Raw genomic sequence first — 17,838 nt, 5'->3', positions numbered from 1 at the left:
CTGAGAAGAAAATAAAGGCAGTAATTTCTCTGATAGTGGCCATTGCAACATTTTTGTGGCTATGTTTCCTAAGGCAAGGAAAACAAAAGCTAAAATAAACTGTTATGACTGCATGAAAATAAAAAGTTTCTGCACAGGGAAGAAAATCATCATCAATACAAAAGGGCAGGCTGGTGAATGGGAGAAGATATGTGCAAATGACATACTCAAGGAGTTAATATTCAAAATACATAAATATTCAAAATACATTAATATTCAAAATACATACAACTCAACACTAAAAAAAAATATGAATCAAAAATGGGTAGATGATTTGAATAGACATTTTTCCAAAGAAGACATAGAGCCAACAGATACATGAAAACATGCTCAACCAGTATTCATCAGGGAAATGCAAATCAAAACTACAATGAGCTATCACCTTAACACCTGTCAGAATGACGATTCGAAAAGACAATAGTTGACCAGTGGCCTTATGGATAAGATAAACAGTCAATCAACTCATATCTTATATGCTATATACATTATATACCGTATTCTTACAATAAAGCAAGCTAGAAAAAATGTTATTAGGAAAATTATACAGAAAGGAAAATACAGTATCTATAATAGTGCACTATATTTACAGAAAAACATCTGGGTATAAGTGGACCCATTCATTTCAAAGTCTTCTGTTCAAGAGTCAATTCAACTGTACACATTGCCTATAAGAAATCTACTTTAAGTATAAAGACACAAATAGGTTAAAAGTAAAAGGATGGGATAAATATGCCAAGCTTGTATTAATGAAAAGAAAGCTGGAGTGGTTTTACTAATATCAGACAAAGCAGTTTTCAGAGCAAAGAATATTACCAGTGATAAAAGGGGTCATCTCATAATAATTAAGGTGTAGATTCATCAAGAAGACATTATAATTCTAATTGTTTATGCACCTAAATTCTGTATGTAAGACAATAAACTAGGTTTTGTTAAAGAGATTATTTAAAAATTAAGACAGGGGCTTTTAATTTTTCGGAACTCTCTAACCCTCTGCCTCTCCTAGAACCTCTTATCTCAAGGTCACTTCCTTCAAGTATTAAAGACTTTGGTCCCTAGTCCACACTCGTCCTAACACATGTCCTGGGTGACTTCACTGTTCACTCAGCCTCTTGGTTCCTTACCACCTCATTTCCAGTGGTGTTCATGTGCATTCCAACTCATTTATGCATTCCTAAGTTTATTTCTTAGAATACAGTTAACTATGCAGAAATGTTCTAGCTCTGGAATATGAAGTTGAAATCTCTTTCTATTAAATTTCATTAAAAGAGGTTTCTTAAAACCTCCACTTTCTCCATCAGCCTCCTATCTCTTCTATGCAACTGAAACTACTAAACTTACCACTTTAATCACTCTGACCAACTTCCTCACTTTATTTGCCCCATTATCAGTCTACCACATCTGTGCTGGCAAACCCTAATATCCTGGGTCAATCTAGCTGTTGGTCTTTTCTAATCCTACATCTAGTTGCTAGGTGGTGCTGGAAAAAATCATGCCACCACAAAGAGTTGGGCTGGCACTACAAATTTAAAATTTCTACCTTCAAAATTTCCTTCAGTGCTGCTAGGTAATCCTCTTATCTTTCATCACTCAGTTCTATTATTCTCCTCAGCAACAATTTCAAATTGTATGCACTCTCCTCAGACTTCTGACTATACTACTTTGGACTCCCTTCTACCCTCTATCAACTCATCCTCAGCAAACTACTCAGCTCTATTTTATATATAAAAATAAAGCCATCAAATGGAAACTTCCTCATTTTCTGCCATGGCACCCACATACCAACCTTACTGGTAACTGCTTCCGTTCTTTCCATTTTGCCACACGATATTTGCCATCCCACCTTGCTTCCCTTTTAATTTTTTTTTTAGTATTTATTTTTGAGAGAGAGGGAGACAGAGAGAGAGAGAGAGAGAGAGAGAGAGAGAGAGAGAGAGAGAGTGAGAGTGAGGGAGAGGCAGAGAGAGAGAGGGAGACACAGAATCTGAAGCAGGTTCCAGGCTCTGAGCTTCCAGCACAGAGCCTGACATGGGGTTTGAACCCATGAACCATGAGATCATGACCTGAGCCGGTCAGATGTTTAACTGACTGAGCCACCCAGATGTCCACCCTGCCTCTCTTCAAACAAGACATGACACCTATTCAAGGGAGCCCCTTGAATCTGGACAGGACCTGTGATTCCTCTCACCAACAGAATACAGCTTTCAGCTACAGTTCTTTCAGAAGCTTCTTGGAAGCCAGCTGCTATGTAAGACAAATGACTACCCTAAAACCAAAATGCTGTGAGATGCCACCTGGAGTAGGGAAAATAGAAGGGAGGAAAGAAAAGGTGACCATGTATGAGGGGCAGCCAGGCGCCAGACTTGTGAGTTAAGAAGCACGTGGAAGTGGATCTTGCCCGATACCACACCGTCAGGAATGAACTGCCCAAACTCTTCCTAAATCCCTGACCCACAGAATCATGAGCAAAATAAAACGGGTGTTTTAACCCACTAATGTGTCATCCAGCAACTTCAGAACACTCCTAGTGACTCTATTCCATCAACATTTAATCCTACCTTTCCCATCTTGAAAAATAATCTTCCCTCCACCTCACACACTTGGCAGCTGTATCTTTATTTCCCTTCACAGACAAGACTCTCATAAAAGTTATCTACAATCACTGTCTCCATTTTATCTCTCATTCACATCTCTTCAAAATTCCACTGCAACCTACTCCTGCCTCTACCACTTCTATTAACAGTCCTTGCTACCATCACCAGTGGCCTTGTTGCCCAAACGAATGAATACTTTTCAGTTCTTACTGGCTGCTCCTATAGTATCTGAAACAGCAACCACTGACTCAGACCTTGTAACGTCTTTCTCTTTATGACACCACTTCTGATTTTCCTCTTATCTCTCTAGCTGTTCTATTTCAATCTCTTTTGTAGGCTTCTCTTTTCTGTCTAGCTCTTAAATGTCAGAGAGCCTCAGGATTCTATCTTTAGCCACCTTCTCTTCTTAGACAGCAGTCCCCCTCAACTGCAGTTTTGCTTTCTATGGTTTCAATTACCTAGTCAACTGCAGCATAGAAGCAGAAGATTCTCCTTGTAGGGTATGATCGGACAGTCAGTAGGAGCCTAAATTCACCTCACTTCCATCACATAGGCATTTTATCATCTCACATCATCACAAGAATAAGGGTGACTATAATACAATAAAATACTTTGAGACAGACCACACAAATTTTAGAGTATATTGTTACAATTGTTCTATTTTATTTTTTGTTGTTGTTAATCTCTTACTATGCCTACTAATACTAAATTAACTTTATCACAGGTATATATGTATAGGAAAAACAGTACATAATACTATTCATGGTTTCAGGCATCCACTGGGGATCTTGGAACACATCCTCTGTGGATAAGAAGGAACTACTGTACTACATTCTCTCTTTAGGTGATCTTATCCATTCTCCAAACTTTAGTTACTTGGTAAAAACATACAGATTAACAGCTTCAGAGCCAGAGAGACTTGCGTTCAAACCACAGCTTTGCATTTAACTTGTGTGGTCTAGGACAAGTTATTGAAGTTCTCTAAGCATTAATTTATTCATTTAGAATACTACATCAAAAATCATCAAAAAAATTAAATATTAGAAGAACTACTCACAGGGCATCTGGGTGGCTCAGTTGGTTGAGTGTCGAACTCTTGGTTTAGGCTCAAGTCATGATCACACAGTTCGTGGGTTTGAGCCCGTGTCTGGCTCTGCACCATCAGTGTGGAGCCTGCTTGGGATTCTCTCTCTTTGCCCCTCCCCCTCACATGCCTGTGCACACATGCTCTCTCTCACAACATAAACATTAAAAAAATAAAAGAACTACTCATCACAGTGCCTAGCACAAGATGAACTGTCAATAAAGGGTAGAAACTGTTGTTATTATATATGTGTCAGCAGCTCTCAGGTTCATATTCCTAGCTTAGATTTCTCTCCTAAGCTCCAGACATACATAACCAACTGCTACTGGACACATCTACTTGAATGACCTACAATCACTTCAAACTCAACATAATCAAATGAAATTCATCTTTCCAAGGAAATTTCATCCAATCCCAGGTATCTTAAAGACACTACCTACATTTCATCATTAGTTGACCCCTCTCTATCCTTCACTCCCACTTATTAAATTGCACATGCATAATATGATGTCAGATACTGTTCTGAGTGCTTTATATACGGTAACACAATTAACATGAGACATGCACAGGTAATAAGATATAAAGTTTATAAATGACTAATAAGTAGTATAAATAGACATTGTAAGGCTGTAAAGGAGGAAGAATGACTACAGACTAGGATGATCATGAAAAACAAAGTGGAAGTAGAACTAAAACTCCGGTAAATAAAAAGGCAGGGACAGTATTTTAAATTGGGCCTATGAAGTGAATAAAGACTCAGGGATAGGCAGAAACAAACATGGTTGTGTGAGTTATAGTAAAAGAAAAGTCTGAATGGAGAAGAGAATACAAGGGAGACATTCTCAAACATTTTGGACTCATAACACTTTTACATTCTTAAAATTACTCAGGATTATTCAAGACCCAAAAAACTTTGTTCATGTGGACTTTATCTCTCAATATTTACTGTATTAGTAATTTTTAAAATTAAGTTTAATTCAAAACAGAAAATTTCTAAGAATGTGACTTAAAGAACCAAAATTAACCATTGTATGTTAATATGTTAAATAATATGTTAATATTTTATAAACTCATTATATATTAAGCATAAATAGCCATATTTTTCAAAAAAAATTAGTGAGCACACTGGCACTGTTTTATAATCTTGTAAATCTCTGGTTTCCTAGAAGAGACCTGAATTCTCATAACTGTCTCTATATCTACTTTGTTGCACTAACAACAAGGTACTGGTTGCTTGCATAAGAAAACCTGGCCTCACACAATAGGTAGTTGGAAAAAGGAGTGTTTTAATACGGTTTTCAGATAATAATGGATATATTTCTTTGATACTACCCTAAAACTTGGCAAGCTATAGTTCCTTAAAGGTCAATTGCAATATAGAATGGGGAACAACATCAATAAACAAAAATAAACTTTTCATATTCTGAGACCTTAAAATCTGTTGGTCTGGGGCACCTAGGTGGTTCAGTTAGTTAAGTGTCTGACTCTTGGTTTTGGCTAAGGTCATGATCTAACAGTTGGTGAGATCAAGCCCCAAGTCAGGCTCCATGCTGACAGCATGGAACCTGCTTGGGATTTTCTACCTCTCTCTCTGCCCTTCACTGAATTATGGAGATCTTACAAATGTTGACAAATCTCCTTATACGATATCAAGTCACATTTATTAATGTACCACTGATTTCATCAGAAGTCTTTGAATGCTTATAGTGGATACAAGCTTAACAAAATTCTAATTTTCACTTGAAAACTCAAAATTCACCATTGGCAATATTTATTGTCAGTTGTTTTGAACCATGTGTGCGTGAAAATGGAGATTCAATAAAATTAATACTTCTTACTGGTTCATCAATGACATTCTTAAATAAAACTGACTGTTCTGTTCTGTATTTTAATTGAGAGTTTGTGGTGGTGAAGAATACAATGACTACTCGCCAGTTGGATGCTGATCTAATACCTACAAAGGTGCCAACACTCTTACGTCACTGATATAAATGTCAACAGAGTAAAAAAGAGAAGTAACATCTGAATAGCAACATAAAAATACTTTTTATCTTGCAGATTCCCTAAAATGGTTTGAGGGACACCAGGAAGTGTAAGACCATACTTTGAACTGCTGATACAAGAAAAAAGGAGACAAAGCTTCCAAAAGAGAACCTTGAGGGATCAAAGAGTTGACCTAAATAAATTTCCCATTCTAAAAACTTGCATCCGGGTGCCTGGGTGACTCAGTTGAGCATCTGACTTCAGCTCAGGTCATGATCTCGCAGTTCATGAGTTCAAGCCCCGCGTCAGTCTCTGGTGCTGACAGCTCAGAGCCTGGAGCCTGCTTCAGATTCTGTGTCCCCCTTTCTCTCTGCCCCACCCTTGCTTGTGCTCGGTCTCTGTCTTTCAAAAATGCATAAACATTAAAAAAAAAATTTAAAAACCTCCACCTGATTCCTTTGACCCTCTTCACAGGCTGGGTAATTTTCAAGTTGTATCCTGGATGTCATAAATGTTAAGTTGTAAAGATTCTGGATTCTGTCGTTTTTCCCTCAAATGAGTACTGTTTTATTTTTAAGCAATTATTTTTGCTGAACTTGAACTATAAACTGTTTATTTGGGCATTAGCACCTGTCTCACTTCAGATCCTTTGTCTTTCATTAAGCTGCTTTGAATCTATTACACTGCAATAACTTAGGTCTCAGACAGAGATATGGGTAGACAGAATCTGGGCACTCTTTCTCTGGCTCTTTCCTTTGCAAAATCTGTCCATTCTATTCAGTAGCCAAGGTTTCCCCAGCTTCAGTTTTCTAGTTTCCCTGCCTGAAAGCCTGCAGTTTTCCCACTGGCACCCCCCGCCCCACCCCATCTTATTATAACTTCTCACCTAAAAAGCTTCCTTCCCAGCTCAGGGGTTCCCTTCACGCCTAAAGAGTCTGTCTACTCTTCCTGTCCAGGGGTTTCAGGCAGTTGCTTTTTGGATTACATAGAGGTTTCATAGCTTTTTTGAGGGGAGTCATATGGTAGTCTCTTCCTCCATCATTACCAGATATACAGATCCCTCACAGAAGGTTTTTGTTTAGTTAACATGAGATTTGGTTTTTTATGTTTATTTATTTCTTCTGAGAGAAAAAAAAGGGAAGGGGAGGGAGGGAGGGAGAGGGAGGAAGAGAGAGAGAGAGAGAGAGAGAGAGAGAGAGAGAGAGAATATCCCAACCAGGCTCCACACTCAGCATGGAGCCCAACACAGGGCTCGATTGCATGACCATGAGATCATGACCTGAGCTGAAATCAAAAGTCAGAACTTAACAGACTGAGTCACCCAGGCACCCTGAGATTTGCATCTTAAAATGATTTCTCTAGTTGCTGCCAGAGAAATAGTCTTAAGGAAGTTAGAAATGCAAGGAGATCAACAGAAAGAGTCCACAATATCCCCAGAAAGAAAGACCACTTAGAAAATAAAATACCCAATGTACTTTGGTTTATAAAGATTTTATTGAGAGAAATCTGATGAATTTTGAATACACTAAAAGAAAGATATCCAAATCTCACCTCATCATCTACTGGCATTATAAACTGCTTAAGTGATTTAAAAGGCTTAAACATCTGGAAGTCATTTCATCTAATTCTTAGGTATGGTTTGTTCTAAATTGCCTCTAATTTCTTTAAATTTCCATAGAACAAAAGTTCACTAAGTTTTCCAATAGACTTTTTAGCATTTTATACTTATATATTACCTGTTAAACTCTCTGGTATTGAAACAAAGAAAGGTGTGCTTTTTCCTTATTCTATTCTTGATTTATTAAATCTCAAGATTGTGTAGCAAAGATGCTAAGACTTTTCCCCATGCAACCATTAAAATCCAATGATGTTCTTCCTTTCATTAAATTATTGGAAGGAAAAGTAAGTAGTACCTCACTTGATGTTTCCCTGGGTAAACAACATTGTTTGAATCTACAGTTTAATGAAAAAATTGTATTATGATACAGAATCAAAAAATTATTAAAGTTTTCTCTCTTGATCTGGGTGTTGGCAACATGGGTGTGTTCAATTTGTGAAAAATTCATCAAACTATAAACTTGTTATATATACTTTTCTGCATATATATTATACTTCAATTAAAAAAAAACAATCTGTGAAAACTGAGATATATCTATGGTATGTACCTTCTCTAAAATGTCAATTATTCTCATGGGAAAAATTCACAGTATTCTATTTGTGTAGTGTGACTTATCTTCACAGTTACCCTATGCCCTTATCAAAAAGGTAAACATTTTAGAAGTAAAATATGTGACATATTAAATATTAAATATTTGACACATTAAAAATATATGACAATAAAAATCATCTATAAATTCATTCCCTAGCAATACCAACTGCATTTAGAACTTAAATTTAGAGGCTTATGACCTCCATATCATTGTATTAATATATGATACCCTTTTCTAGGCTTTGGGCATGTCACTTTTTCTCCAAAATTTCTCAAAAATAAAGGAACATTGTTTAGAATCCTAGAACACCAGTAACTGAACTAAACAGGCTTGAACACAAGCAATTTATAAACAGTAAATGTCTACTACTTCCTCCATAAGTTTCAGAGCCCATGTCTTTTCTGTATCTTCACAATGTCTACCCCAATGCAAGGCATGTTGCAGACGTGTACTGATGGAAAAAAAAAACTAATTCTTTAAAAGAAATGACAACAGTCACTTTCATATGATACAGTAATGTTTTGATTTCAATGTCTAGAAGGAGAGGGCATATCAATCTCTGAAAAGTACTCTTTATTAATTTCTTTACCTATTTATTCATGTTTGCCATTCTCATTTAATCCCGCAGAAATCACCTAGATTTCTCCTAACTACTCCTGATCTTATAAAGTGGAAGCTCCTGTATAATGGGGTTACTAAATTCAACTATAGCAATGCAACAGCTTTCTATCTACTTGGCTTACTTCTCTCCTGTTCTATCTACTCTATCCCTACAGCAATGCAAGAAAACACTAAGCCATAAGTTATCTCTTAGCCATTAAACTTTTAAAACATCAAAAAATTTAAACTAAGGCTTACATGTATAGATTAGAATTCTAGTGTAACTGAAGTCAAAGTTTTCATTGCCATTTCTATATACTAGCATAAATGAAAAGTTACATGCTTAGCATGGAACAAACTTTCAAAAGAAACCAACCCCATATTAATCTACAAATCTGGTGAGTCACAAAGTATTACCCAACTATGGAGATTTAAAAAGCATAACACAGAAGAAATTCAAATAAGTATCTTACTATTGCCATCTTTATGAAACAAAAGCCTTATCAATAGCTTATATGCTATAAATAAAATACCTAGAGAATATGATTTGTGCTCCTACAATGCTATAAACAATAACTGTAATCAAACAATACTATAGGGTTTTGGACTATCTTTAATGATAGAACAAAAAAAAATCCAAATAAATTCAACCAGAAAACTATACTTTTAAATCATTTAAATAGCATAATCTTAATTTTTACCTTTTTTTAGAATTTAAGAGCATTTAAATTTTCAAATATGCCATCTTTAAATATACTGCTCAAATACTTTATTCTGCTTTGCTTTAAAGTACCATGTTTTAATTAAAGCTATTCCTAAATAAATCATTGTAGCGGATGGTCTAGGGAGCCCAAGTAAAAGAGAAAACTCCATGCTAATATTCCACTTGATTCTTGGGATATACACTGAATTACAGTGTTCATTAAATTGCATTTGCTCTTCAGGTAAATTTTAACAAATAGTTCTAACAGATAACTGTTATCCATTTGCATATCAATATTTTTAATTGTTTTAGCTAGTTACTTACAGAGAGCCATGCAAGGGATTCCATGATTCGATGTTCACATCGCTCTAAATGTTTTATCATTTCTCTGGTCAAGTTGGCTTCTGCTTTGATAAAACTTTCAATCACTTTGTAAAAATCAAAGGCTTTTAAATTAAGTACATTCAGAATCCATGGGAAGGACAAATCTGTTCCAGTATCAAGATTCTGAGATGTACTTCCTAAAAATGAAAGAAAAAGTTTAACTTAGGTATGAAATGTTAAGCCTTGAATTATGTATTTTTAGCTTGGAAGGTTTTATCAAACAAAAAAAACACAGCAGAAAAGCTACACAAAAATTTCTATTTAGAGCAGATTTGTTTTTCATTTTGTTTAATTTATTTTAAGTAGCCTCCATGCCCAACATGGGGCTTGATTTCACAACCATGAAATTGAGAGCTGTGTGCTGTACAGATTGAGCCAGTCAGGTGCTCCTAGAGCAAAACTTTTATTGTGGAGTCCAAGGACCCAAAAGAAATAGGCTTCTAAATTTTGAGTGTATGTCCATACATGTTTTTCCTAAATAGAGGGCTTATGCTTCTATCAGATTTTCAAAGATTTAAATACCCTACCCTTATATCAGGAACGAGTATAATATCTAACCAGCAATGCATTAGCATATCCATTTTAACAACCTCAATAATCCCTGATGTTGGGAGGGAAGGATTCTTTAAAATTTTGCTAATTTGGTTAGAAAACGGCACCTCTTTTAAATGTGCATTTTCTGGTTATTAATGAGGATTCACAGTTTTCCACATATGTTTAGCAGTTTTAAGTTTCTTTTATTGCGTATTTGTACCCTAGGTAAATTTTCTTTTGTTTTCACAAACAAGACTTCTTAATATCTACAATATTATTTGCAAAACAATACATGTCTAAAATTGTATCGTTTAAAAAACACCATCAGTGGCTTCTGTTCCATTTATCTGGTGAACCATAGCTCCAATCTTTGGTCTCACTGCCATAACGTCTATAGCAGTGTTTCCGTATAGGGAAATGCTACTTTTTGTACTCCTTGGAAATTCACAATCTCCTGTCTTGAAAGGGATTTCAAAGGTTCATTTCCTAGATTCAGGATAGCCCAGAATAAGAGCCTACTGAAATACTATTCCCAAGATGACCTGAAATAATTAAGATAATAACACATTTAAATGATTTATGGTGACTACTTATATTCTTCAGTATATACTGATCTAACATATGCATATCATCCCCTTAACTCCACCCCCCCAAAAAAACCCCACCACACCTTAGGTAAGTTTTTTAAACTTTAAACTGAACTAAAATGTTTATTGACTAAAATTTAACTTACTGCTATATGTAGCCATTACAACCTCAAGAGCGCATGCCAACAAAGACATATGAAAGATGTTGTCATTCAGGAGTTTACTAAAGAAAAGAAAAAGAATGATTTTGAAACATTTACTTTTATAAAAAGAAGAAATTGTTTTATTAAAACTAAAGAATTTACCTAAAATTTTGAATGGATAATCGTTCTTCTTCCTAAAACAGATATAAAAAATGTTTAGTTAATGTCTTTTTTATGACAGCATTAAATTTTCTTTCCATTATGTTCTTTTTAACTTACTGATTTAAGCATAGATTCCATTACTCGGTAATATAATCGGACTCCAAGTTTGTATCTCTAGAAAGAAAAAAAATTAGATTCCACTACTTTAAAAATCATAATTATTAATTTTAAAGAAGTTTTCTCTTGAAACATATTTCTGATACTTCTTAGGAAACTGAATACCAAGACACCACAAAAACTAGCTTGTCTAAAACTTAAGACTTCAGTATAAAATGCTTAAATTTCCAATAAATTATCAAGAGGGAAGGTCCAGTACTTGGTTTTCCTTCATTTCCACTTCAGTCCATATCAATCAATACATACACACACACACACACACACACACACACACACACACACACACACACACACACACACACTATATACATGGTGCTAGGGTTAACTCTTTTATATACTAATGTAATGCTTCTTGTGGCCTAGGTTACGTATTTTCACATTAGCTCTCCAGGATTGAGAATAGTCTGTCCATAAAACTGGAAAAGGCAATAATCTGACCCAACTGATGTTACCCGCAAAAAGTTTTAACCAAATAAATAGTTCCTATTAGTTCAAAGAATAACAAAATTTTAGATATACACACACAAACCATATTCCTTCATTCAAATTATAAGCATAAATTTCATATATAACCAAAAATACTTATAAATACAATTATTTAAAACACTATTAGCATCCAAATATAACCTCACTACGCTGAAATAAATGTATACAGATTATAGTTTTCAAACATATTTTTATGTTACCTCACTATTTCCACACAATGAAGCAGAGCAAATACAGAAACCCAAATCTCAAAGAAGTTTAATGGCAGCTCATAAATGGCAGAACCAGATATAAACCCAGGGTTCTGATTCAGAGCCCATATCTTTACCCAATGTACTGGTTTTAGATATTCTGAAATAATAATAGTAGTAAAATGATATCACTACCACCGATAAATAGCAGGTATAATATGATCCCATTCAGAGAAGTATATGCATTCACAAATATTCATATATGTATAAGCCAAAGACTATACACCAAAAATTTAATAGTATCAAAGATTTTAATTTTTTCTACTGATTTTTTAAAAAATTTCTACAATTTGTGTAAAAACTTCTACATGTTTACTTTTAGTTTCTGTAATAGTGTAAGGGGCATTTTCTTATAAAATTTTCCATAAGCAGCAGCATACACAGGCAGGTAAGATACAGAATCTACCAATATAAGACAAATATTATTGTAATATTTTCACAATTTGGAAAGACATTATATTTGAAATTATTTCTATTATAGTGACACCAATCGAAATGAACTCAAGTTACCTGTGATCCAATTTCCATACATCCCTGTCCCACAGCTTTAGCAAATTTCTCTTTAAAGATGCATCCAATATCCTTCACTCTTTTCAGGATACTTTCCTTTGGATTCACTGTGCAGTTCTTTAAAGAAGAAAAACTTAAGTCAATGTTGAGGATACTATTCAATCATAATTAACATGTCTGTCCTATAATATACAACTTTTCACTTTCGATTATTTACACTATGGAAATACTTCCATAAAAATTAGGTAAACACAACTACTGAAAATAAAAGGAGCATAAACAATTTCATTTTAGGATGTTAGTAACCAAAAAACACTAAAGCACAAATAAAAAACCCTATTATCTAAATTTTCTGCTGCTATGTTAAAGAAGAGATTTGGTAGCCCCTCCATCCATCAAAAAAGAGCCTCAAAGACATTACAAAACTGATACCATGAAAATACAAAGGATCATAAGTAACTACTAAGAACAATTATACACCAACAACTGGAAAACCTAAAAGAAAAAGAAAACTTCTTAGAAACATACAAACTACCAAATCTGAACCATGAAGAAACATAAAACCTGATCAATCAAGAAACAAAAGTAATAATCAAGAAACAAAAGTCAAGATCCAGACAGCTTCACAGGTGAATTTTATCAAACATCCAAAAAAGAATTAATACCAAAACTTCTCACACCCTTCCAAAAAATAGAAGAAATAACACTTCCAAACACATTTTACAAGGCCAGCATTACCCTGACACCAAAACCAGACAAGGATACCACATGACAACAAAATTATAGGCCAATATCCCTGATGAATGTAAATGCAAAAATCCACACACAACAAACGATTAGGAAGCCAAATTAAACACTATGTTAAAGGATCATATACCACAATCAAGTGATATTTATTCCAGAGATGCTAGGATGGCTCCACATTCACAAATCAATCGATATGATACATTAACACAATGAAGGACAAAAATCATACAATCTCAATAGATGCAGAAAATTCTTGACAAAATTCAACATCCATTTACAATAAAAACTCTCAACAAAGCAAGTAGAGAGAGAACATACTTCAATATAATAAAAGCCATCTATGACAAGCCCACAGCTAACATCATATTCAGTGGCGAAAAGCTGACAGATTTTCCTGTAAGATCAGAAACAAAGACGCTCACTCTCCTCCCACTTTTATTCAACATAGTATTTAAAGTCTTAGCCAGAGCAAATTGGCAAGAAAAAGAAATAACAGGCATCCAAACTGGAAAAGAAGTAAAACTGTGTCTATTGACACATAACACATTATATATAAAAAACCCTAAAGACTCCATCAAATCATTGTTAGAATAAACAAATTTAGTAAAGTTGCAGGATACAAAATCAATGGACAGAAATCAGGTGTGTTTCTATGCACTAATAATGTACTAACAGAAAGAGAAATTAATAAAAAATCCCATTTACAATTGCATCAAAAAGGATAAATTACCTAGAAAAGAAACTGAAGAAGACAAAAATAAATGCAAAGATATCCCATGTTCATGGGCTGGAAGGATTAGTATTGTTAAAATGTTCATACTACCCAAAGCAATCTAAAGATTCAATGCAATCCCTATCAAAATTCCAATGGCTTTTCCACAGAAATAAGTGATCCAAAAGTTTGTACCCATCAACAAAAGATTCAAGTAATCTTGAGAAAGAAGAAAGAACAAATCACACTACCTGATTTCAAACTGTATTACAAAGCTATAGTAATCAAAACAGTACGTTATTAGCACAAAACAGACATGCAGAGCAGTGGAAAAGAATAGAGCCCAGAAATAAACTCATGCATACAATTAATCTGTGACAACGGAAGCAAAAATATACAATGGGGAAAAGACGGTCTCTTCAATAAACAGTGCTGGGGAAACTAGACAGCCACAGGAAAAAGAATAAAACTTGCCAACAATACAAAAAATTAACTCAAAGTGGATTAAAGACCTAAATATAAGACACGATACCATAAAACTCCTAGAAGAAAACATAGGAGATAAACTCCTTGACATTAGTCCACAAAACAAAAAGGAAACCAATCTACTGAATGAGAGAAATATTGGCAAATCATATATTTAGCAAGGGGTTAATATTCAAAATATATAAATAACTCATACAAGTCAACAAATAGTCTGATTTTTAAAAAAAGGCAAACCTGAATAGACACTCTTCCAAAGAAGACATACAGATAGCCAATCAACACATGAAAAGAAGTTCAACATCACGAATCATCATGGAAAGGCAAATCAAAACCACAATGAGATATCACTTTATACCTGTCAGAATGGCTACACTTTTAAAGACCAGAAATAACAAACATTGACAAGGATGTGGAGAAAAGGGAGCCCCATGTACTGTGGGAATGTAAATTGGTACAGCTACCATGGAAAAGAGTATGGAAGTTCCTCAGAAAATTAAAAATAGAACCATTATATGATCTAGCAATTCCACTTCTGGTATTTATCTGAAGGAAACAAAAACGCTAACTCAAAAAGATCTGTATCCCACCTTCACTGCAGCATTATTTACAGTAGAAAAGACATGGAAACAACCTAATTGTCCATGACTGATGAATGGATAATATATATATATATGTATGTACGTATGCACGTGTATAAAATGGAATGTTATCCATCCACAAAAAATGAAATCTTCCATCTGTGACATGTATGGAACTTGAGGGCATTATGCCAAGTGAAATAAGTCAGACTGAGAAAGACAAATACTGTAAGAATTAATTTATATGTGGACTCAAAAAAAAAAAAGACAAACACAAAAAATCAAGCTAGATACAAAAAAATTGGTATTGCCCGAGTAGGGGTTGGAGGTGGGCAAAATGGGTGAAAGCTATAAGAAGTTACAAACCTTCAGTTATAAAATAAATAAAATAAGTCATGAGGATGTAATATACAGCATGGTGACTACAGATAATAATACTGTAATGTATAATTGGAAAGTTGCTAAGAGAATAAATCTTAAAAGTCCTTATCACAAGAAAACAAAAATTTCTAATTTCTTTCTAATTTCTAATGTATGATGACATGCGAACCAGACTTACTGTGATCATTTTGCAATATATACAAATATTTAATCATGTTACATATTTGAAACAAAATGTTATATATATATCAATTATACTCCAACAAAAATAAACTAAAAATGAAACAATTATAATACGGACTACTAAAATAAAAAGAATCTCATGTACTCTCATAAATTATCTTTAATTAAGAGTTAAATTGGGGGGCGCCTGGGTGGCGCAGTTGGTTAAGCGTCCAACTTCAGCCAGGTCACGATCTCGCAGTCCGTGAGTTCGAGCCCCGTGTCAGGCTCTGGGCTGATGGCTCGGAGCCTGGAGCCTGTTTCCGATTCTGTGTCTCCCTCTCTCTCTGCCCCTCCCCCATTCATGCTCTGTCTCTCTCTGTCCCCAAAAAAATAAATAAAAAACGTTGGAAAAAAAAAATTAAAAAAAAAAAGAGTTAAATTGGGATGTATATTACCCTAAAAATACAAATAATAAAATTAAAATTATGATTTGAGTTTGGTATCATATCCTAATTAAAAACTGGGCTAAGAGTTAAGTATTATTAAATCATTTCACTACCTTTTCAAAACACATAATAGAGAAATGGTTACAAAAGAAGTTTCAATACATGCATCATATGGGGTGGGGCTCTATTTAGTAATTAAAATTTATCACAAGATGATTACTAAAATACATATCATGATACATTAAAATATTCTGTAATTCATACTGTAATCTATTAAAACATATCAAAAACTTGATTCCCTTCAGCTATAACCAAAGAGTGACTATATTCTTACAATCTTTATGGATCAAATACATTCAAAATACTATAAATTAGAACTTTAACTATAGAACTATAAACTTTTGGCCTCAGCAATCACACAACAAAAAGAAATAAAAGGCATCCAAAGTGGCAAGGAAGAAGTCAAACTTTCACTATTTGCAGATGACATGGTACTCTGTAGAAAACCTGAAAGATTCTGCCAAAAAATTACCAGAATACACAAATTCAGCAAAGTAGCAGGATATAAAATCAATGTGTAGAAATCTGTTGCATTTTTATTCAGCAATAACGAAGCAGCAGAAAAAGAAATCAAGGAATCAATCCCATTTGCAACTGCACCAAAAACAGTAAGATTCCTAGGAATAAACCTAACTAAAGAGGTGAAAGATCTATACTCCGAAAACTATAGAACACTTATGAAAGAAAAAGATGACACAAAGAAGTGGAAAAGCATTCCATGCTCATAGATTAGAACGAACATTGTTAAAATGTCTATACTACAGAAACCAATCTACACATTTAATGCAATCCTTATAAAAATACCACCAGAGGGGTGCCTGGGTGGCTCAGTCAGTTAAGTGTCCAACTTCAGCTCAGGTCATGATCTCACACTCTGTGAGTTCAAGCCCCGTGTCAGGCTCTGGGCTGAGAGCTCAGAGCCTGGAGCCTGCTTCAGATTCTGTGTCTCCCCTCTCTCTCTACCCCTCCCCTGTTCATGCTCTGTCTCTGTCTCAAAAGTAAAACTAAAAACATTAAAAAAAATTTTTTTTTAATTTTTTTTTCAACGTTTTTAAATTTATTTTTGGGACAGAGAGAGACAGAGCATGAACGGGGGAGGGGCAGAGAGAGAGGGAGACACAGAATCGGAAACAGGCTCCAGGCTCCGAGCCATCAGCCCAGAGCCTGACGCGGGGCTCGAACTCACGGACCGCGAGATCGTGACCCGGCTGAAGTCGGACGCTTAACCGACTGCGCCACCCAGGCGCCCCCCCCCCCAAAAAAAAAAAAAAAAATTTTTTTTAAAATACCACCAGAGTTTTTCACAAAGCTAGAACAAACAACGCTAAAATTTTTATGGAGCCACAAAAGACCCCAAATAGCCAAAGCAATGTTGAAAAAGAAAACCAAACCAGGAGGCATCACAATCCCAGACTTCAAGCTGTATTACAAAGCTGTAATCATCAAGACAGTATGGCACTGGCACAAAAACAGACACATAGATTAATGGAACAGAATAGAGAACCCAGAAATGGATCCACAACTATAGAGTCAACTAATCTTCAACAAAGCAGGAAAGACTATCCAATGGGGAAAAACACAGTCTCTTCAACAAATGGTGTTCAGAAAACTGGATGGGAACATGCAGAAGAATGAAACTGGACCACTTTCTTACACAAAAATTCAAAATGGATAAAAGACCTAAATGTGAGACAGGAAACCATCAAAATCCTAGAGAACCTCTTGGGAACTATTGGACCGAAAAAAAGCTTCTGCACAGCAAAGGAAACAATCAACAAAACTAAAAGGCAGCCTACAGAATGGGACAAGATATCTGCAA

The 17,838-nt window shown here is 34.8% G+C and overlaps 1 protein-coding gene across 1 annotated transcript in view; it reads right to left on the bottom strand.

Moving 5' to 3' along the window:
* RB1 (RB transcriptional corepressor 1) overlaps window positions 1-17,838 on the bottom strand; it is a 177,250-nt gene that overhangs the window by 82,050 nt on the left and 77,362 nt on the right. Inside the window, 5 exon segments of the mRNA XM_058685648.1 lie at window positions 9,535-9,731; window positions 10,862-10,938; window positions 11,021-11,052; window positions 11,138-11,194; window positions 12,445-12,561. Of these exon segments, the coding sequence (XP_058541631.1) occupies window positions 9,535-9,731; window positions 10,862-10,938; window positions 11,021-11,052; window positions 11,138-11,194; window positions 12,445-12,561 (480 nt within the window).

Source organism: Neofelis nebulosa, chromosome 1, assembly GCF_028018385.1.
Source record: "Neofelis nebulosa isolate mNeoNeb1 chromosome 1, mNeoNeb1.pri, whole genome shotgun sequence".
NCBI classification, from domain to species: Eukaryota; Metazoa; Chordata; class Mammalia; order Carnivora; family Felidae; genus Neofelis; species Neofelis nebulosa.
This window is presented reverse-complemented; position numbering and strand designations above follow the sequence as displayed.